At 45.2% G+C, this 20850-nt stretch overlaps 4 protein-coding genes across 6 annotated transcripts in view; 2 read left to right on the forward strand and 2 right to left on the reverse strand.

The window, feature by feature from the left end:
* Positions 1-338: 338 nt before the first annotated feature.
* Positions 339-3159, forward strand: lrrc14b (leucine rich repeat containing 14B). Its single transcript, XM_088405338.1, has 3 exons — positions 339-614; positions 1437-2056; positions 2493-3159. The coding sequence occupies exons 1-3, from the start codon at positions 339-341 to the stop codon at positions 3157-3159; spliced, it is 1563 nt and encodes a 520-aa protein (XP_088261464.1).
* A 933-nt stretch (positions 3160-4092) lies between these two features.
* Positions 4093-5181, reverse strand: uqcrb (ubiquinol-cytochrome c reductase binding protein). Its single transcript, XM_088404954.1, has 4 exons — positions 5107-5181; positions 4583-4651; positions 4346-4512; positions 4093-4282 (listed from the first exon to the last, which is right to left on the reverse strand). The coding sequence occupies exons 1-4, from the start codon at positions 5123-5125 to the stop codon at positions 4205-4207; spliced, it is 333 nt and encodes a 110-aa protein (XP_088261080.1). The 5' UTR covers positions 5126-5181; the 3' UTR covers positions 4093-4204.
* Positions 5182-5464: 283 nt separating this feature from the next.
* Positions 5465-8047, reverse strand: mterf3 (mitochondrial transcription termination factor 3). 3 transcript variants are annotated; one of them, XM_088404694.1, is made up of 8 exons: positions 7925-8047; positions 7422-7710; positions 7200-7352; positions 6944-7133; positions 6636-6783; positions 6018-6089; positions 5780-5941; positions 5465-5704 (listed from the first exon to the last, which is right to left on the reverse strand). In XM_088404694.1, exons 2-8 carry the CDS (start codon positions 7699-7701, stop codon positions 5510-5512), a joined length of 1200 nt encoding a protein of 399 aa, XP_088260820.1. In that variant the 5' UTR covers positions 7702-7710; positions 7925-8047; the 3' UTR covers positions 5465-5509. The 3 variants fall into 3 exon arrangements, with proteins under 3 accessions (XP_088260820.1, XP_088260818.1, XP_088260817.1); XM_088404692.1 differs by having other exon boundaries at positions 7938-8046; XM_088404691.1 differs by having other exon boundaries at positions 7861-8005.
* A 778-nt stretch (positions 8048-8825) lies between these two features.
* nup153 (nucleoporin 153) overlaps positions 8826-20850 on the forward strand; it is a 13542-nt gene continuing 1517 nt past the window's right edge. The window contains exons 1-20 of the mRNA XM_088404690.1: positions 8826-8967; positions 11455-11704; positions 12026-12301; positions 12523-12662; positions 12845-12973; positions 13379-13495; positions 13574-13618; positions 13745-13798; positions 14080-14208; positions 14285-14470; positions 14638-14790; positions 14900-14992; positions 15227-15311; positions 15404-15505; positions 16154-16741; positions 17260-17421; positions 17505-18404; positions 19514-19888; positions 20336-20542; positions 20609-20762. Of these exons, the coding sequence (XP_088260816.1) occupies positions 8890-8967; positions 11455-11704; positions 12026-12301; positions 12523-12662; positions 12845-12973; positions 13379-13495; positions 13574-13618; positions 13745-13798; positions 14080-14208; positions 14285-14470; positions 14638-14790; positions 14900-14992; positions 15227-15311; positions 15404-15505; positions 16154-16741; positions 17260-17421; positions 17505-18404; positions 19514-19888; positions 20336-20542; positions 20609-20762 (4223 nt within the window). The 5' untranslated portion in view covers positions 8826-8889. The remainder of the gene's footprint in view (positions 8968-11454; positions 11705-12025; positions 12302-12522; positions 12663-12844; positions 12974-13378; positions 13496-13573; positions 13619-13744; positions 13799-14079; positions 14209-14284; positions 14471-14637; positions 14791-14899; positions 14993-15226; positions 15312-15403; positions 15506-16153; positions 16742-17259; positions 17422-17504; positions 18405-19513; positions 19889-20335; positions 20543-20608; positions 20763-20850) is intronic.

Consider the following 20850-nt stretch of genomic DNA (forward strand, 5'->3'; position numbering starts at 1 on the left):
CAAAATAAGTGGCCAATGTGCCAAACATCATTTCTATGCATATATCACACTGAGATAGAAGGGATCGCCATATATTAACTTTTCCCCGAAAAATAGGACGGCTCGTATAATATTGCAACTATTTATCAGCGAAAGATCAGATTTCTATACCAGTCTCAGGTTGTTGTAAGATTCTGTCCAAAACGACCTGCGAAAAGTGGGTCAGGACAGCAACGGACCCTGTGACCGACAAAGGACGAGTGACAGCTGCTCCTATAAATAACCCCGCAACACCCGTCACCTTCCTCCTTCTAACGCGCGAACCCGCACCAAAGCAAAACAAACGCTCTCTCGGAAGCATGAAGTCGCTGCGCTTTCTGTCAGCCGAGGCCTTCGCGCGGAGCGGTCCCAACGCCCAGCGGAATTTAGACGGCGTGTCTTTTCCGGCGTACCCGCAGCTCTTCAAGGCCTGCTACTTGCACGAGCGCGCCGAGCTGCTGCGAGCGCTGGTGCGCGCCTGGCCGCTGGACCGCATGCACCTGGGGGACCTGCTGGGCCCGACCCTCGACTGCCCCGACGACCTGACCTCGCGCACGTGCCGGCTCTGTCTCACTGCACTTTGTACCGGACTGAAGGTAACTTCTTGATTACAATCAACACTATTTTATCCCATATATATATACAGCATATATATCAAAGTGGCGGGGATCCTTTACTATGAGACAGTGCCAGGCAGCACATTGTCCCGTATGTCTTGTCGCACCCCCTACCACCAGGGGGCAATCTCCTGGTAAATGGGTAGACAGAAGAAGACGCTATGGAGAATTGATTTTGAGTTTGAACTGCTCGCTTACTCGCCACCTGAGGGAAAACCCTACTGTTGTGTTGGTGCACTATTCTAACAGTCGGAGTGTGTGGATGTTATGGGAAAAATATAAAAATGAAAATGCTGGCATGTTCAGTGTATGTCGAAAGCATGACGTTGTTGTCACTAGGTAGTTTGAGAAAAAGTTTTAAATATAAAAAAAAAATGGACAAAATGGTGAATTTTAATGGTGAAAGTCTATATAGTATGTATGATGAAAGGTGACATTATCAGGGATGTATTTTTGATAAACAGGAGAAAAATGATGGAATAATTGTATACATAACACATTGCTTGCATATCTATTGGCACGTACACACTCACACACACACACACACAAAACATCAACAATTCTTATATCGTATTACTGTGAAACCGTATAATAAAACAAAGAGGGGGGACCGAGATCAGCGGAAGGCCTCGGTGCTGTCTCCCTCTTTTGCAAAAGATTGTTTTTTACTCTTCAAGACTCCAACGCTGTGGCATCAAATAGCATTTTTTAAAGAATTTGATTGCGCGACTCAGCTCACTATTCACCCTTTAGTTCGTGAGACAATACCAAAATAAATCAAAGGGTTCCCGTTTCCCACAGGACTACGCGCTGTCCCCATCGAACACGTACGCCAAACGGCTACGCGTGGTGGACCTGACGTCCTTGAGGGACGTGGAGCGGCAGGCGTGCCCGTGCGGGAGCACCCTGGGCCGCTGGGCCCGCACGGGGCTGCTGAGCCAGCTGTGCTACGAGACGGCGGCGGCGGCAGCGCAGGGGAACGAGGCGTCGGGCGTCGGCGTGGACGTGCGCGTCAACGGCTTCGTCACCGGCCGCAACTACGAGCTGGTGACGCGGGCCCTGATCCTGGCGCGCCACTCGCCCCTCAAGCTGCGCCTGGTCACCTTCCGGGCCGATTCGCTGGCCCTCAAGCAGCTCTTCTACGTCCTGAGACTGGCCCGGCCCGAGGGCATGAGCAAGCTGGAGGTGGTGCACAACGTCCCTCTGGAGGCCCCGCACCTGGAGGTGCTGCTCTCCAAGGTGGACTTCCCCAAGCTGCGGTCCCTGACGCTGCCCACGGGGGCGCTGGACGTCAGGAGGTTGGGGGCCGACGAGCAACAGCTCATGGCCGTTCTCGGGAACCTGCTGGCCAAAGTCACCGGCCTGACTGAGCTCTCATTGGGGTTCTCCACGCTCACCGGGCACCTGAGGAAACTGCTTAGGTGAGACCCAAGTCGGAAACATTTTACTTTGCTTTGTCTTAAAGACAACGCTACGTATTTTTCCCCATTCTCAGTTTTTTCCCCTAGGTTGGGGGTGTGTGTAGAAAATAGAAAAAACTATTTGTTTGGAAGCTGTAGGAATGTTTGATTAAAATGTTCATTACAAACGCTTATAATAGATATGAAGACGACGCTACTTATTTTTCCTGGTTTCAGATGCTTTTCTAGGTTGGGGTGTGTTCAGAAAATGAATATAAAAACTCTTTGTTTGGGGAAAAAAGCTGTCGGACTTTGCTTTTTCATTAAAATGCTAAAGCTAATATTTTAATACACAAAGACAAAGCTACTTATTTTTCCTATTCTCAGATTTTTCTAGGCTGGGGGTGTGTTTGGAAAATGAACGGTCCGTTACTCTATTTGCTCTCTCGTGCGTTAGCCCGCTCCAGACGCCGCTGGAGAGCTTGGAGCTGGCCAACTGCCGACTGAGCCGCGCGGACATGATCTACCTGGCCAACAGCCTTCACAGCGAGTACCTGCGGCGCCTGGACCTGAGCGGCCACCCGGTGCTGGACGAGCTGGCCGCCCCGTTCGTCAAGCTGCTGGGACGCTGCTCGGCCTCGCTGGTCGGCCTGGTCCTGGAGGAGTGCGGCGTGGAGGACGGGGCCGCCCTGGCGGAGGCGCTGTCCCCCTGCCGGGCGCTGGAAGAGCTCAAGCTTCTGGGCAACCCCCTGAGCGCGCCGGCCCTGCGGAGGCTGGTGGGCGCGCTGGCGGCGGGCTTCCCCGAGCTCGGCTACGTGGAGATCCCCGTCCCTCGCGAGTGCTACCCGGAGGACGCCGCGTACCCGCTGGACGACGCGACCCTGCCGCGGTACGACGGGGCGCTCTTTCGGGAGGTCGACCGGCAGCTGCGGGGGATCCTGGCGGGAGCGGGCAGGGGGGACGTGGAGCTGCGCACCCCCCTCATGGGAGCCTTCGATCCTGACGTTCACGAGACCAACAACGAGCTGGGGGTGACCATGCTGAAGTCCTTTAACGACATCTTGGGCAACTTCATAGAGACCATCAGCGAAATCAACGATAGACGTTCGCAAAAGAACAATTAAGCGCTCTGCTCGTTTCGTACCTGTAAAAAATTCTCATGCGCTAGCTGCAAATGCAGAGTTTTTTTTTTTTTTTTTTGGGGGGGGGGGGGTGATTATTATTTGCGGAACTGCTATTTAAACTATATTTTTAAAAAATACATTTCTATACATGTTTTAATTGCAGCACCGATATTCTCGAGAAACTAACTGCCACCCATTAAAAAGGGTTTTAAAAGCTTCATTTATTTTTAGAACTTTTATTTAGCTCAGAAGAAAAATCACTAAAAAGTGATGATACCAGAAAACAGCAGAGTACGTCCAAATGAAACTACTTTTACATACTTCCTTGATAGACATCTCACAAATATTTGGGGATTGACTCTTACCATCTAGTGACAAAAAGTGGAATTACACCACTATAAATGTCTCCCCTTTTTAAAATAAAGTACAGTAAATAAAAATAAAAGTTTGTAAAAAAAAAAAAACTTTAGGTAGCATTCAAAAAATATTTAGGGAAAATCTTTGTGAAAAAAACTTTTGAATTGAAATTTTTTGGGGAAAAAAAAAGGACTTTTTCCAAGAGCAAAATGTTATTTTTATTTGAAAAAAAGTGGTAAAATTACAATAAATGAGATTTTTTTATAGAATAATCTTGAAAGAAATTATCATTTGTGGTGGGGATTTTTTTTTCTATTCTTGTATATCAAGACAAAAAGTAAATTAAAACAATGCGGTCAAACTTATTTTAGTAGTAGTAATCCTACAAAATCAATTGTTGGTTTTCTATTCAAAATTGTTGAAACTCTAGAAACTGAAACAAATAAAAACTTTTTATGAGATTACAGTCAGTCCTACTATACACTGTAATCGTTTTTCTCCGAGGCCTCGATTTCCCAACTAATTGTAATAATTTCCGCGTCATTAAAGCTGAGTTCAACCAAGTGAACAACTGGCCTTGTTTCAAAATGTACATTTTAATAACTATATATGCTTTGACTTCATTTTAAATATACGACACCAAGGATATTCATGCAAGCATTAACTGTCTCAGCTCTCCTGCTTTCATTCATTTCTTCATCCATTCCTCTCTTTCTTTCCTTTCGCGGATCACCTCATCCAGATACGGTGTCAGGTATTGCACATCCTAAACAGACAAAAAGCCACGATAAGTTGCGTGTGAGGAGAAAATATATATATATTTCTGTACCTCCTCGTATTTAGTCCACTGGTCCTTGGGCAGGATCTGCTGCTTCATTGAAAGATCCAATGCTCTCTTAAGGCGGAACGTGCGGTCATTGTAGACGTTCTCCGGGAGTCTTCGCAGGGCCTCCTTCACGTCGCTGTCCTCGTATATCGTGTCGTCGCGCATCAGACCTGACACGAGGACACCCATATGAAACTTCTGAATGCTTTTTAGGCTCAGTCTTCCTTTTTTGGGACTTACCAATCTTGTTGAAGCCACTCATGTTGTAGTACCATTTGTGTAGACGGGACAGAAGCCTGCCTGAAGCCACTGTAGGGGAAAAAAACCCCCCACAATTTATTAGAGTACCACATAACGCTAAAGGGAATATTAATTAAACCCAATATGGTTTTTAATCAATCTTTGTTTAAAGTCAGCATAACACAGCTTAGACTTTTACACGACCAGTACTCGAATATATCGTCAAATATAGCGTGAAGCAAACTTTAAATATCAAAAAGGACCCTTAAAAATAAAGATACGGTCAATAGTAACCAGATGTTAGCAGCACATTAGGCAGACTAGTTAGCGTTAGCCATTAGCATCAGCTAGCAAGGAGGACAAACAAAATAGAGGACGAACCTGAGTCAAATAAGTATAATAACGCGTTCTATGTAAACAATAGCTAAATCAAGAGTAAATTTAAAACAAGCCCGTTTGCCCGAATCAACAATGCCCATTGGTGAAGAAAAGACACTTAATTTAATCGGAAGTGATATTTTTACCTGGTGCCCTCGACGCCATGTTGAGTTAGCTGTGGGACGGACCGCGTTGCACTATGGGCAAGAAATGGCTAAAAAAGATGCGCATGCGCACAATGACGTTGTACTTTATTTTCAGAATACGTAAAATTTTACTTTCTGCTTGTTAATGATTACGATGAATATTTGAATATTCCTCGGTACATTTACAAACATATGACAATGAACAAGATGGATAATATATAGACAAGTGGTCAACACATTTACCTCACCTTTCTGAGTTTAGGAGTCCGAATCTGTGCTCCTGCCTCCTTGTGAATAAATGTAGCCTATTTGTCTATAAGTGGAGTATGATTGATTGTATGAAAACACCATGCCAATATTTTGTACAATGTGTTTTTAATAGTTTTATTTTCTCCTACGCCACTTAGAGTGTCTTCTGGAACAGATAAAAATCTTCCGGCGTTGCCGATGCCACCTCGGTGCAAAAAATCTCATCAGGAGCTGACGTCAAGCGCTCCAGAGAAATGTAGTTGGTTTCAACCGGGTCATAGTTTGCCCTTCCCAAGTACTGCAGGAACAGGTGGCGCTCTCTTATGCGCAGGAACCTGGTGTTAAAGACCTGTAGGGTGTTCAGGTTCAGAATCAACATGGATACTTGGGAAAACTATAAGATTGCAGGTGAAGAAGATTGTACCTGTGGGAATTTGGCGATCAGGTGATGCGGCACATTCATGGTGTTGTGGAGGAAGTCGAATATTTGCGTCAGTTTCTGCTTGTTGGCCGTCAAGACTTTGGGAACAGCCAGGACTATGTGTTGGATCTCGTTGGTTTTGAAGCCGAGCTCAATTTGGCACATCTGGAACGGCGATTTATATATAGGTATACTTTTGTCACTGTGTTAATACTTGGGTACTAATTTGTCATTGTGTCACCTTGAGATTTTCTTTAACGGGCTCCAAACTCCCGCACAGCAATCTGGGCAGACGGCTGACAATGTTACGAGTCTGGTTAGAAAAGTAAAAATCTGGTTTAAAACATCATCACGCCATTGTGTGTCACAATCAGCTTCATAAGGATGTCCCTATCACATTTTTTTTTTCACGCCTGACTCTGAGTCAGCTGATTTTAAGGATCTCTCCCCATTCCAATACCTCAGTGATGCACTCAGGAGCTAAAAACGTATATCCAAATCGTCTTATTTTTTATTGAACAACAAAATTAGACCTAGCTACTGGAGCAGTAGATTAAACAAGGAAAAAAAAATCTATATGTATATTTTTTTTTTTAAATGCCCAATTTGCACACAATGCATGTTGCTGTTACACTGTCCTCATTTTCCACCTAAAAATATGTCCGTATTACAAACATTGTCTTTGTTGCATCCGTTGCTGTTTCTGTCTGTATTGTGATGTTGCAGTTTACCTCTGGATCATTTCACTGCTTTGTAGTAATGACAAAAATGACAAATAATAAAACTTCTTACCACACAGACAAGCTGCTGATGGTGCACTTTCCTAAAACAACAATATTTAAGATGAGAAAAAGCTTACGTTGGCTGCATTGATGCCGAGCTGCTGCTGATAAAAACCAAGACGGTTGTCAAGCCTCTTCACGCTGAAGTTCAGAAGATAAGGAGCTCTGGACACCATTGATGCGACGTTCTCAGCCGTGAACTTCTTTGACCGGAGGTAGTTCACCCTTCGCCGCAGAAGTGAGAAAACACTGTTAATTCAATACTGATTCAATGTCCACGGCAATGGTTAATATTTGTTCAAATGTTATGGGACAAATAGTGATGAAGTTGATAAAGGTTCTTATCTCAAACAGGAGCAACTTTTAATGTAAAATGTTATGTCACCTAGCCTGAAGGTTTTGTAAATCCTCAGTGAGAACAAAGGGGTTGCGCGTGATGATGTAGCCCAGACGAGATTCGTCCACACCGATGCCTTTGAGGAAGAGCAGCCTCGGAGCCACGTCCGTATCGAAGTCGAGACGGAGCAGCATTGAGCCGACGTTGGGCCTCCGCTCCAGCTTCCACAGGTTCACCCCTGCCGATGAGATGTCAGTATAATCACAGCAAAACGATATGGTTCACATTGTTCTCTGTTATTTACCAAGCTGCACTAGTTTTGAGAGCGTCTCCGAATGGTCGACGTAATCTCTGAGAGAAGACGATGCTGGAGGGATGGGCGGAAAAGGTGTGAGACTTACAGCCTCGTTGTCGCTGATCTCCTCAAGCGCATTCAAGCTGGGGGCAGCATCCAGATCTGAAGACAAGAAGATGCATGGTCACCCCCATCAAAAGTTTTTTAAATATTTGGTCCACGATTATACACCTAACGATGTGGAGCTTTCATTCAGCAGCATAGCATCCTTAGAGTGTATTAACTGATTGGGGTCGTCTTTATTTTCAGGATGTTCAGCAATCAAATCACTGTAAAAACGGATGTGTTGTCTTCGTTGGGATGTTGTCTGTGTCCTAGGGACATTTGGAGGCTGGAGAGGTCTTCTGATTGTACAGCAATGATGAACTTTAATGCAGGTACTCAACGCCGCGGTCTTGAGAGGAGCAAGAAGTGTGTGTTTGATACACAGCTGCATACGGGAAGATGCCATTTGGTTCCGCTAAACAAAAAAGAAAACATTGTTATAAGTTTGATACTACCCAACAAACACGGAACATTTGCACTAAACAACATATAAAATTGTATTTTACTTTACATGACTTTCTGCAAATAACGCTGAAGCCGTTTTTTTTTTTTTGGTGTAATGTACCTTCATTACTGTAGTGTAATGTACCTTCGGTGCGAACGATGCTAGCGAAACAGCGTTTACGTACCGCGTTTACGTACCGTCTAAAATCAATTGAAATTTGTAATCCACTTCATAGATCAAACACTCCGCACAATGTCAAATGTTACCATTTTGCACGTTGGGAGTTTTTCTAGCACCCGGAAATACGTCATTATACCGAATGTACCAAGTTGCCAATAGGGGTGTGGAATCGTAAGCTTTCGGTTTTATAGCATTGCTTTCATAATAGAAGAATGTAGAATCAATACAAAAAAATGAACTAAGAGTATAAAATTAAGGTGAGCCTCCTATTTGTAGACCACGTTGTAGATTTTAGCAATTCAATCGTCACCAATAGTACAATTGAACCCCCCTAAATGTTTCCCTCATCATTTGATCAAATATGTCCTTGACAAGTTCCGTTTTCAATGTTTTCTTTTTTATTTTAATGGGTGTTTTCATTAATTGATGCATCATTTTTGAAAAAAAGCGACCTACATTAACGCCATACACACTCGTATGACAGATTGATTAAAATGTATCGCCAAGTGCTTCCGTTGTAGCCACACCTCCGTCTGTAACTTCTCCATTGCATCTTTGTTTTGCTTAGAAAACACCCCATTCCATTCATTTTACAAAATATATAAATAAACAAAATCGTGGAAGTTTATCCATCTATCTATCTATCTATCTATCTATCTATCTATCTATCTATCTATCTATCTATCTATCTATCTATCTATCTATCTATCTATCTATCTATCTATCTATCTATCTATGAGTTTGTATTATTGTAAAATTTATTCAAGTACAAGTATGAATCAGTACTAATACATTAACCAGTATTTTTTTTGTTTTTATACACAGGTAGTTGTTCAGCACAAGCGCTTTGTTTTAGCTTTGGGGATTCGACTACATTTACCAAAATCCCTTGCGGCATTAGCCGCCGTGCTGGATGACAGCTATCCGGCGCCGAAACAGCAACTGGACACACTCTTCGACGCAAGAGCCATGGCGGCCACGGGTGGAGGGAAAATCAGAAGCAGGAGATATCACGTCGCCTCAAAACCTTACGCCAAGAGCAAGGAGGTAAACCCCCTCTAAGTCTGCGGGTAGAAGCCTCGAACCGAGTGGACGGTGATGACGACCAGGCCAGCGAGCTCTCTTGCCAGTGTTTTTGCTTAAAGTTGAGCGAGACATTTTGCGGCCTTCTCGTGGCCTCCACGCGCTTCTTAGCCTGCTAGTGGATGCTAACACATTAGCGAGCTAGCTTTAGTTGCTTAACTGCGATAACGAACGCACTTTTTGGACAGCTCCCGTGTCAGCGCGTTGACTTGCCCCGAGCGGATGAAGTCACGCAGCCGCGATGGAATGCCGACAACACTCGCGTCAGTCGGGCTTATTTGAGTCTTTAGCGGAAAAATAGCTAAGCAAAGTCGCTATCGCGGGAGCGAAGCTAACACCTAGCCAGCCAGCGAGCAGGCGCATTGTTGTAAATCGCCTTGTTGCATTGAGTGTGGATTTACGTGTTTGTATTCTTCAAATAGTCTTCTTTAGTAGTAAGAAATCTTTACATGGCCTTGTTAAAAAAGCTTGTCGTTGGCTTTTTGGCGTAAATTTTGTAGAAGTTGTGCGGCGGGGGGAGCTTCGTGGGTGGGGGGTTTGGCTAGCGTTAGCCGGCGTGAATTGCGCAGGAAGCTGTTAAAAAAGCCCCACATGGTTGCATTGCAACTCGTCTTACCTTAAGCCACAGATGGCAGTTTTTATCAACATAACAGCGATTGGATCGTCCTGGCTGCACCATTCTCTTTTTCATAGGTTTTAGTTTGAAGGTAATCCCCAAAATGGAATTTAGTTGGTTGAGTCAATCTCAATCAGCTGATTAGCCTCCAGGCTAACATCTAGCACTGTTGTGTCATGGCATTGATTGATTTATCAAATTCCTGCAGTTAGCGCCACTTTGCATCCCAATATGTTGTGTGATTCATTTGTTTACATTGTCCAGATACACGTGCATCATCTGAGGTCATCCGATACAAATATTGTAAAATAGTCATGGATAATTATGTAAATGTCATTTTGTAGGCAAGTATATGCCTTGTCAAAATGCCAGGTCGCTTTGTTGCGGCCACTTCAACCTTTGTAGATTATGTCAAAAAATTTGAAAATCGCATGATGGGTTCAAGAGTGTGTTTTTGAGGGAAATGCCCTTTTTTTGGTGAATGTTTTGTATGTGATCAGATGATTAGATAATAAGATATTTAGTATTCGCATATTCTCATTAATGCCATAAAATTCTCTAGAAGCTATCATTGATAAGCAGTGGTATTTATTACAGTCACCAGCTATGGACTAAAGCACATTTGTTAAAATCTTAGAGCGCTCATTCATTTGGTAAGTAAACTCTAAGTGACCTTTCAGACATAAAGCTTGCCAAAATTTAAATCTTTGGTCCAGAGCCTAGTGTTTTGCGATTGTTATTATGAATTTATTTAGGGATTTTTTTTTACTGCACTTTTACGCAGCAACAAGGCATTCCAAAATTTGCTCATCAATGAATGACACTGCAAAACAGGTGTAAAGATGCAGGCGTCTTGTAAGGAGCCTCATTTGCCTTTGTCTCATGAAGCATGCATACAGTGACTGACCCACTTTCTTACTAGACTTGAGGAATTGCTTCTACAGGAAAACAATGCGCTGCTCCTACGAGTAATAACCAAGCTGTCACTCAGGCGTTATAGTTTATAAAATATAAATGCAAATTTGCAGAGTCTCGCCAGATGTCCAGAAATAATCGTCTGACTTTGCGCTTCAGAAAGAGGAAGAAAGTGCTTGCATGTTTGCGTTAGATCGATCTGCTTATCTGCAAGCGAAGCAATTTGTTGCATGAACATTCACAGCTGCATGAACCCAAAATGGATGGCAGATAGCCCAGATAATAGTTAATGTAAAAGCTGCAGCTATATAATAGATTCAGGATCAGATTATTTTACCAATTATTCTACAGATTAATCAGATACTAATTGATAATTGCATCATTAAACATGAAGATTTTAGTTTGAGGCATTATTGTTGTCCGCTTAAAGTTACCATGCTTATGTTCCAAACTGTCTTTAAATATTTGTGACATTGAGTGTGTAATGCTTCAAATGGATGGGCCTTGGCCTGGTGAGTGGCATGGGAGGCAGTGATTTGAATCACGATGAACAAATGTTTAACTGAGGTAAACAACATCAAAATATTCAAACATAAAATAGAAAACTACTTTTTCTTTTTTTCTGTCATCCACTCCTTTGTGTCATACAAAGCAGTCCATTTTCAACCTCAATGATATGTTGTTTCTCCTTTCTTAAATGTCCCTTTTTTTCCTCAACTGTCTCAGGGAGTTTTTTTTTTTTATTTTGAGCTGCCAAATACCTGTATATGAGAAAATTTTTGACAAATGCCGCTTAAAGATTTTTTTTATGTTAATTTGTGTGTGCACATTGTGTGTGTGTGTGTGTGTGTGTGTGTATGTGTCAGTCATTGTGCACAACTAGTAAATAATGATTTTTCCACTCATGTTTCCCTCACCAGCCATCAGGCCTGATCAGCCGAGTGACCGACACAGTCAAAAGCATCGTTCCCTCCTGGCTTCAGAACTACTTCAAGAACAAAGAGGCTCCCGAAGGTGAAGCAGGAGGTGGTGGAGGAGGAGGTGGTGACGGCGAAGGAGAAGCTGCAGATGTGACTGAGAACTGCCTGCTGCCTCCTCCCAACGGCGGCAGGGAGGGACCGCCTTCTCTGGATGGACGTCACTCGCCCGAGCCTAGTACCAGTAACACTGGTTAGTTGTTTTTTTTTTTAATCTGTGAGATTGATCACAAAAAATAGCGTTGATTTGTAGTTGATGTACTGAATCCAGTGTCCACTAAAACAGTCGTAATCATTTGAAGGTACATGACATTTTAACAGGGTTTTTGCTGGGTAGCAGTAAATCCGATTCAATGCTTTTTATGACTGTGACAGGACCGGTGCAGTTTGCAAATTAGGAGCAAATTAATTGCAACATAGCCCCAAAAAATACTTCATCATCATCATGTGCCATCTCAACGGTTTGGTTGAGTTTTGTAAATATTATTCTGAGCAAGCGCTTTTCCCAACGCAGAGCCCTCGACCAGCCGGGCATCCCTCAACTTTCAGGAGTACGTGCTGTCCCGGCCGCCGCTCAGCCACTCCCATCTCCACTTCTCGCCGTTGGAATCCTCGTCGCAGACCCTTGCCAGCTCCGACTACCTTTTCTCGCAGCCCTCCACCTCCTCTGCGCCTGGGCCCATCACCACTGGCTTCTCCCTGGTCAAAGAGAACAAGGACAACTTGTCGCAGCACGAGGACGACAACATCTCCACCACCAGTGGATTCTCTTCCCGCGCCTCTGACAAAGGTACGCTACCAGGAAGTGGGTTCAAGTTCAGGACTAGAGGGGAAAATAGCGTATCAAACAAGTCAGGCCTTTTTGAGGCCTGCGATTCAGCCATTAATGACTGTGTTAAGTTATTTAAAATATTACATTTGTTGAAGTATTTAACAAAATACAATATTTGATTGATTTTTAATTTGTGTATTTATTTTTAATGAGACACTACCTGATGTTCTATCTTTCAGACGTGCCCACTGCTAAGACAGCATCGCTTCCACAGCTTTGGTCACCAGACATGGACAGAACCGTGTCTGTGCCGCAGCCCTCTCAGTCAAGCCTGAAAAGGCCTGCCTTCAACCTGTCTGTCTTTGGCCCTTCAGCCAATGTGAGTCTTTTCCGGAATTCACTCAACTGAGCCCCTGTCAGAAGGAGCCAGTCTAAAAATATAGGCAAAAAATTACATCTAATACTTACATCTGTCTGTGTCTCTAATGATTCTGATAATAATGACCAGTATCTAACAATGACCAGTATCTAACACGACTTAAATGCCCCTCACCCACCCAGTCCACGTTGAACAGTACAGGGCTGAACTGCAGTCAGCTAGGAGATTCCCCCTTCTACCCCGGGAAGACCACATACGGTGGAGCGGCTGCGGTCAGGAGCGCTCGCACTCGACCTGGAACGCCGTACCAGGTAAGCCCCCAGGAACCACGCTTCCTGCAAAGCCGTGGATATTGTTTACAGGAATTGTCATGAACACCCTTATGTGTGTGTGTGTGTGTGTTTGTGTACACACACACACACACGTATGTATACATATGTATATATACATACCATATATGAAATAATTTGCAACATCAAGTACACATCAACAAGAAATCAAATCTATGACAATTAAAGAACTTATACAAAATTTTACGTGCGTAGATATATTCATTTACATAAACAATCACAATTCATTATGATGTATTAGCGTTGCAACATGTGGACAACCCCCAGCATCTTTTCGACTCATGCCAGTCACCAGTCAACCCCCCACCCTTTCAAACCATATACCCTCAAAGTCACATTTACCCCAACCCCTGTGTGATTTTTCAGGCCCCACTGAGGAGGCAGATTAAAGCCAAGCCGGCCGGCGCGCAGCCCTGTGGCGTGACCAGCGCCACTGCCAGACGCATCCTTCAATCTTTGGAGCGCATGTCCAGTCCTCTGGCGGTACGAATACATAGTAAACAGATTGACAAATTGACTTTCAAATATGCCTCATACATTTTTTTTTCTTCCCGTCTCTAGGATGCCAAGAGGATCCCAGCAACTGTATCATCACCCTTATCAATGGTAATTTGAAAAAGTGTCAGCCATTTTTTTTCCCTTGCTCTTAGTTCGGCAAAATCATGCCCCTTCAGGAGTTTTAATGAACTGTTGTTGTGAATGTATTTATTTACAAATATTTTGTCTTTGCAGTCAAGGGATGGCAGCGATCTTGATGTGTCGTATTTCCAGCCTAAAAAGAAACGGGTACATTATTTCATTTTGACTTATTCCAATATATATACAGACAAATTTGTTTGTTTGTAGCCAAGTGTGAGTTTCTGCTTGGGAACAGAGAGTTCGTTATGTGAGCCTGGCAGTGTTTGTAGCAACAACTGGCAGGCCATGCCAGCTGTGCGACAGCTGTGTCACTTTTCAACAACACACACGCACAGCTGTGGACTGCCACTTTGCCGCTGCAGTTTTTGGTTAATGTTACTTGAAATCTCAACCTGGTTAAAAATAAATAAATACTGGTATTTCCTTAGCTGGATTCCAATCTCCCGCCAGTGCAGAAGCTGGTAGTCCCTGCCACCATATCCGCCTCTGCGCACCGCGCTGTCTCCTTCAGGCCCAGTTTGACCCCGGGTGGGCCAACCCGAACGCCCAGAGACAAGGTTGGATATTTCTGCTATCTAAATTACAGCCAATTACCGTTTCTTAAATTTTGATTCTTGTTTGCGTTTTCCACAGCCTGTGAGACAATCACCCCTACTACCAGAAAGAAGCTCTCTAGACCCTTCTCAAAGCACAATTGGCTCAGGCGGCACCACCTATCCTATATCCAGCACACCCGCCGCCAGAAGCTCCGGAGGCGGCAAGAAGAAGAGAGAACGGAAGACCACACGGCCATCGTCCAAACGCACTGAGGATGATGAGGTAGATATCTTCTCACCATGCCATCTTGCATAGTTTTGCAATAGTTGCAGATAGTGGGGGGGTGTTGTCTGCGGATGCTAGTGAAGATTTGCCAATTGTTGTTGTTTTTTTTTTAATTTTTTTTTTTTTTTAATTAATGTCCTGATGTCCTGTTGATTTATCTTTAGGTAGCAGAGCTGCCAGACCTCCCAGCCATCTCACTTCCTATCAGCTCATCCGCCTTGCCCACCTTCAGCTTCTCCTCCCCGATGCCCCCAGTCACTACCTCCTCCACCTCCAGCATTACCATCACCCCTATCAAGGAAGTGGTGACAAATAAGGTCCGCCCCTTTTTTTTTTTCTTTTTTTTTTTTTTAATGGAACATAATCATTGAAGTTTTAGATATGGTCCCAAAACCTAGCTTGTTTCTCTCCTTCCTCCTTCTTTAGGTGACACCCACTTCACCTCCTTGTGTACCCTTTACATTCTCCTCGCCCATTGTCAAAGTCACTCCTGGTAGTCCTCCTAACTTCTCCCCGACAGTAAGTGCTCCTTTGCTTCTTGAAAGAGACAAAAACAATACCTCCACCTCTCGTACATATTTTGCACTGCTCTTGATATATTATAATCATCGTAATTTGTGGGAGACTCGGAATGTAAGCCCAGCAAAAAATGACGTAGAACTGTGTACAGATGTAAGTTGCAGGAAAAAGCAAGTACAATTAACCATGAGGGGGGAAAAACTGAATTGCCTTTGATACTTATTGTTTTTTCAGGCTGGTTTCACATTCAGTGCCCCTGTAACAAAAATTGGCCCTTCCATGTCAAATGGAAAACTGGCCACACCCATATCGGCACAAGGTAAACTTTTTATTTTCATTTAATAATGTGGGTTGCATGAGATCGGCCAGTTTGGTTTTGATCATGCGGGTGTGTGTGCTTCTTTTCCCAAGTAAAAGTATCAACAAACGCAAGCACGGAAGACTTTGATGGTCCTTTCAAACCAGCGAAGACACTGAAGCAGGGCAGCGTGCTTGACCTGCTCAAAACACCCGGTAAAATGTACTGGCTCACAACACAGGTCCACATCTATTAACTACACCGTAGATGGGGCCTGACATCATATTACAATGAGCCCATTCCTTTTACTCATTTTTGGAATGATAAAGGAGAACTGAGTCACACAACGTTGTGGAGCGACCGCATCAGCATACTTGCAAACTAATCCTTGAGACTCAGTTTCAATTTAAGTAATCATGTTTGACACCCCTCGAGGTACTCGTTTACATTAATTATGAACATCTGTAGCTGTCGCTGTTTTGATTAGCTTACAGTCCTTTAACCCATGGGAGCTTGTGAAAAACATAGTACACACTTTTTTCTTTCTTTTTTTTCCCCCCCACCAAAAAATGTCAGAACAAAACCATTTATGAATATATTTTTACTTTCAGCCTCTCAAAATGTATGTATGAACATTTCGTATGATACATTAAGCATGTGGACTGTCAGTAAGTGTTAACAAGAGCCATTTATGAACTCTATTTATTTATTTGTTTAATTTTTCTTTCAACCACCAAAATGGTTCAGTAGTTTTGTGTGTGTGTGTGTGTGTGTGTGTGTGTATATATACATACACACACACACACACACACAATTCCGGTTATTTTTCATTATCTGAATTTGAACTTGTTTATCTTTTCCAGGCTTTGCCTCAACGACGGTGCAAAAGTCATCGGAGACCTCCATGCAGTCCACTGTCCAAACCTCCACCACCTCTACTATTGCATCCACTACATCCTCCTCTACAGGCCTAAGTGACTTGTTCAAAGCCCCAGCTGGGTGGAGCTGTAATACCTGCTTGGTGCAAAACAAGCCGTCGGATACAAAATGCGTGTGCTGCATGGCCCCGCAACCCGGTGCTGCGACCAATGACAATAAAACAGCCGCCGCACCACTCATGGAGCCCAAGAGCATCACAAACAGCACAGCTGTCAGCTCGCCCTTCTCCAAATCGATGACGACTTGGGAATGCGACACGTGCCTGGTCTTCAACAAGCCCGAAGCTGTCAAGTGTGTAGCCTGCGAGACTGCAAAGCCTGGCACGGGGCTCAAAGCCTCGTCCTCTCGGCCGTCACCTTTTTCCGCCGTCAAGACCCCCGCCAGCCCTGCCGCCGCCTCCCCCACAACACCGTTTGCTGGATTTCGAGATAAGTTCAAGAAAACGGAGGGCTCGTCGGACTCCGACGTCGGTTTGGTACAAAACAACACTGCCGACACGACCCCCAAACCAGGTGTGCACCTTACATGAAATTCTTAACAGTGCGAAATGTTTTTGAATTTGGAGGACGGTTGCTCAAGAAAATTCTTTTAATATTCACTCCCTGAGCTTAATGTCATTTTAAGGCAATAAGGATTTTGTAATTGTTATTAGATCTCACAAGATATACGTTTTAAAATATTTAAAACTGAGGGGACCAAAATCATCAACACAGTGCACCTTGCGTGTAGACAATCATGAGTCCGTGTCAATTCACAAACTACTGTATTCAATAGTTAGTTACTTTGACCGTGAAACAAGGGGCCTTCAAGGAAAGCCTGAAAACGGAACATCTGAAATGTAGATTGGTAAACCACCAAGGAATCAGACCTCACAACCGCACCAAGATTGCAGCAGGCGATGCCAGACTAATACATTCATTTTTTTGGCCTGAGCACATAACGGTGAACATTCAACATTTTCATTGATGGAGGATTGGTCGCGTGCCCCAAAATGGGCCAAAATATGACAGATATGTATTTTTCTTTACAGGGGCTTCCCCTGTACCTGTCAGCACGCCGTCGTTCGGCTTTGGAGACAAGTTCAAGAAGCCAGAGAACTCCTGGGACTGTGACACTTGTCTGCTGTCGAACAAGGCTGCCGACATCAAGTGCGTGGCTTGTCAGGCAGACAAACCTGGAACGCAGGCCCAAGGTAACAAGGAGACCTCAAGTGTAGGGGTCATCGTTGATTGTTGCAGAGACTTACTCTTTTTTCTTGTACCTTTTCATCTTAAGGATCTTCTTCTACCTCGACTTCTGGAAGTATCACCTTTGGCACATCCAACAGCAGCTTGCAGTCTGCACCTGGAGCGTTCAAATTTGGCGTGGCCACGTCGGAATCAGTCCCCTCCTCCTCGTCGGGAGGATTCAAGTTTGGAATCCCGTTCGGAAACCCCTCGACAGAAACCCCTTCGAAAGATACCAATAACTCACTGGGTTTCAAGTTCAGCACCTCGTCAGAGGGCTTTAAATTCGGGATCGCTCCCGGCGATGATAAAAAGCCAGAAGAGCAAGCGGCCGGAGCCGGCTTCAAGTTCGGATCCAGCGGCGGCGTCTCATTGGGGGCAGGGTCATCCAGCACAGAAAGTAGCAGCTCCTTGAAAACGTCCTTCAGCTTTGGACTTTCGAAGCCCCAGGAAAAAACGGCAGATATCGCAACCACGTCGTCCTCTCTTGCTGTAACGACGCCCGCTTCTTCTTCAGAGAAGAGCGGCGGCAGCAGCGTGCTGACCGACACCACCGCAACCACCGCCAGCTCCGCATTTGGGACGCCGACCCTTGCCTCTTCTGCGCCGCCCGGTGGGCCCAACTTTGGATCACTTTCCGCCGACAAGAAGCCTGCCGCCCCCGCGTTCGCCTTCGGGAAACCGGAGGAGGAGAAGAAGGAGTTATCCGCCACCTCTGCTCCTTCGCCCTTCCTCTTCGGCGGCACCAGTAAGGAGGCCGACCCTGCCCCTGGCCCTGCCCCTGCCCCTACCGTGTCGGTGGGCTTTTCCTTCAGCAAGCCAAGTGCTCCGGCGGATCAGCAGCAACCGGCGCCACCTGCTTTTGCTTTTGGAAATACAGCTGATAAGAGTGACGCGTCGATATCAAAATCTGCAAATTCCACTTTTGTTTTTGGACAAAGTGCTGCAGGTATATAGTTGTACACATACACACAAACAACAATGGCGTGACAGTAACATATAAAATAATAATGCTTACATTTATATAGCGCCTTTCACGAAATCCAAGGCGCTTTACAAAGCACAGCACTAACACACAGTAAAACAAAAAAAAGTCAAAACTATCTGAACATTGAAGCGTTGCCTTTGAATTCATTCCACGAGACAGAACACTCATATTGCAAATTCTTTCACCAGTGAAATGACTGCAAATGGCATTCAGTCAATCCAGTATCAAATGTCCAGTGTCGAACGTCAACGTAGTGCCCTGTGTGTCCAAAATTGTCTCCAAACACAATCTGCTGGGTTTTTCAATGTTCTCAAATGTATGGTAAAGCCATTTTAGAAGCTGCCTTTTGGCAAACCTGACATTCAATTTCAGGATTAATAAGTTGGACACAATCGAGTCAGTAGAAAAATGTTCAAGTCCAATACCTGAGTCCAAGAAATGCGTGAGTTAATTACCAAGGAGTCTGAGTCAAGTCCGGGGGTGGGCGGGGAACATGTCGAACCCGGACTTGAGTCCAAGTCAGGACTCGGGTACTACTACCTATCCCTGCCTTATAATATTACACTTTGTATAAACATAACCATAATAAAAACACAGGTGTCATCCCTTGGTCCTCGAGTGCCGGTATCCTGCAGGTTTTTCCCTAAAACACCTGATTTTAATGACTTACTTATTAGCAAACTCTGTAGGAGCTTGAAAATGATCTTCATCATTTATATGAGGTGCGTTTGAGAGTGATGCGTCAAAAACATGCACGATACCGGCCCTCGAGGACTGGACTTTGACTCGTATGCATTAAAAAGAGGTCACCTTTTCCTAATTCATTCATCTCCTGTTTCTGGCCACTTGGGGGCTGTGTAAAACACATACTGATATACTATAAGTCAGCGTCAGTAATGCAAGAATCGGCCTTGTTGTAGAGGACAAAGATTGTATGCGTGTTTGGCAGGAAAATGTGACTATATAGACACATCTCTTGAGTTTGTCATAAAACGTGTCGTTTTTCTTGTCGTTGATGTGGACGCACTCAAAATGTAGCGAAAACTCGATCGTTCTTTTGCTGTCTGCAGCTTCTGACGCTCCCAAGATGCCATTCTTCTTCATGGGAAGCAACGCCACCACGACCAGCGGCGCCTCGTCCACCTCGAGCACCGGCCTCTTTGGCAGCGGCAGCTCCCAGCCGCTCCCGCCCGCCCCCGCCCCCGCCCCCGCCGCAACTCCCAGCACTTTCCTGTTTGGTCAAGCCGCCGCCCCGGCAGCCAGCGACGCGCCGCCCGCCAAAGCCTTCGTCTTCGGGCAGAGCCAGGACACCCCGTCGGCTGCCCCCGTCAACTCGGCCCCGCCTCAACCAACGCAACCCTTCATCTTCGGCGCCGCCGCCGCGTCCCCTGCGCCGCCCTCCATCAACTTTGGAGCATCGGCGCCATCTGCCACCCCATCTGCAGGTTTGTAACTGCTCCTCTGAGTTAAGCCCATTCAACTACCGTACTCAAAAAATCGGGGTGGGGGGGGGCAATTTTGTCTGTTTTGCGGTTTTGGGTATGTTCACAAACTGAGCGGCTGGCAAGTTTGCTCGGCGAAATGATGTGGCGAGCCCGATCTGGCCCCCGGTCCTTGACTTTGGAAATCTTTGTGGTGCATTGCGACACATATGGTGATATATTGAACAATGTTTAACAAAAAAACATTTTCTTTGGAATGTATATGAACGACTGACAAAACAGGAAACATTTTGATATACTAGCGAAACTGTTTATTTTTTTGAGAAGCTGCACTGCATTGACATCTATATGAGCACACCCCCGATATCGATATTATCGGCCAATGAATATCGCTATAAGCTTTCGAATGAGCGTCCGACTCCTCTGACATCATTTCCTGTCCTCCCGCAGCTTCCAACCCCTTCCTCGTCAGCTCCTCTAACGTCACAGAGTTCGGGGCCAATCAGGCGCCGGCCTTCGGCTCGTCTTTCGGCTCGCCCTTCCCTTCGCCCGCTTCGCAGACCCCCGCGTTCGGCGCCAAGCCGGCCGCCGCGCCCGCCTTCGGCCAGCAGGCCAACTCCACCCCCGCCTTTGGTGCCGCCGCCAACTCCGCGCAAGGTGGGCCCCGATCCCGGCGGCCCCTTTCACTTACAGGGCGCTTTGAAGACTTTTTTGCTCTTTTAGGTGGAGGCTTTCAGTTCGGGGGAGCCAACGCGTTTGCGTCCACCAACAGTACGGGGGTTTTCAACTTTGGAGCGGGGGCGGCGGCCCCCCCTGCCTCGTCTGCGCCTTCTAGCGGTGGCTTCAACTTTTCGCAACCCCTCGCTTTCAACATTGGGTAAATCCCCCCCCCACCGCCATCTTGCAAGCAACGCCGTCTTTTGCAAATTTGTGTCAAGTACAGTTATGCACGTTCGATGAATTCA

This window comes from Hippichthys cyanospilos, chromosome 21, assembly GCF_059441005.1.
Source record: "Hippichthys cyanospilos isolate Australia breed blue-spotted pipefish chromosome 21, RoL_Hcya_1.0, whole genome shotgun sequence".
Taxonomy (NCBI): domain Eukaryota; kingdom Metazoa; phylum Chordata; class Actinopteri; order Syngnathiformes; family Syngnathidae; genus Hippichthys; species Hippichthys cyanospilos.

What these genes read in the sequence shown, in the direction of transcription:
- mterf3 (XM_088404691.1), bottom strand. An exon ending in CTCAAAACTAGTGCAGCTTG is followed by an intron (nt 7,134 to 7,199) that starts GTAAATAACAGA and finishes TCTCATCGGCAG; the next exon opens with GGGTGAACCTGTGGAAGCTG. An exon ending in TCGGCATCAATGCAGCCAAC is followed by an intron (nt 6,090 to 6,635) that starts GTAAGCTTTTTC and finishes TTTTCTAACCAG; the next exon opens with ACTCGTAACATTGTCAGCCG.
- uqcrb (XM_088404954.1), bottom strand. An exon ending in GAGTGGCTTCAACAAGATTG is followed by an intron (nt 4,513 to 4,582) that starts GTAAGTCCCAAA and finishes TCCTCGTGTCAG; the next exon opens with GTCTGATGCGCGACGACACG. An exon ending in AGTGGACTAAATACGAGGAG is followed by an intron (nt 4,283 to 4,345) that starts GTACAGAAATAT and finishes TTGTCTGTTTAG; the next exon opens with GATGTGCAATACCTGACACC.
- lrrc14b (XM_088405338.1), top strand. Translation starts at nt 339, where the DNA reads ATGAAGTCGCTGCGCTTTCTGTCAGCCGAGGCCTTCGCGCGGAGCGGT. An exon ending in CACTTTGTACCGGACTGAAG is followed by an intron (nt 615 to 1,436) that starts GTAACTTCTTGA and finishes CGTTTCCCACAG; the next exon opens with GACTACGCGCTGTCCCCATC. An exon ending in CACCTGAGGAAACTGCTTAG is followed by an intron (nt 2,057 to 2,492) that starts GTGAGACCCAAG and finishes CTCGTGCGTTAG; the next exon opens with CCCGCTCCAGACGCCGCTGG.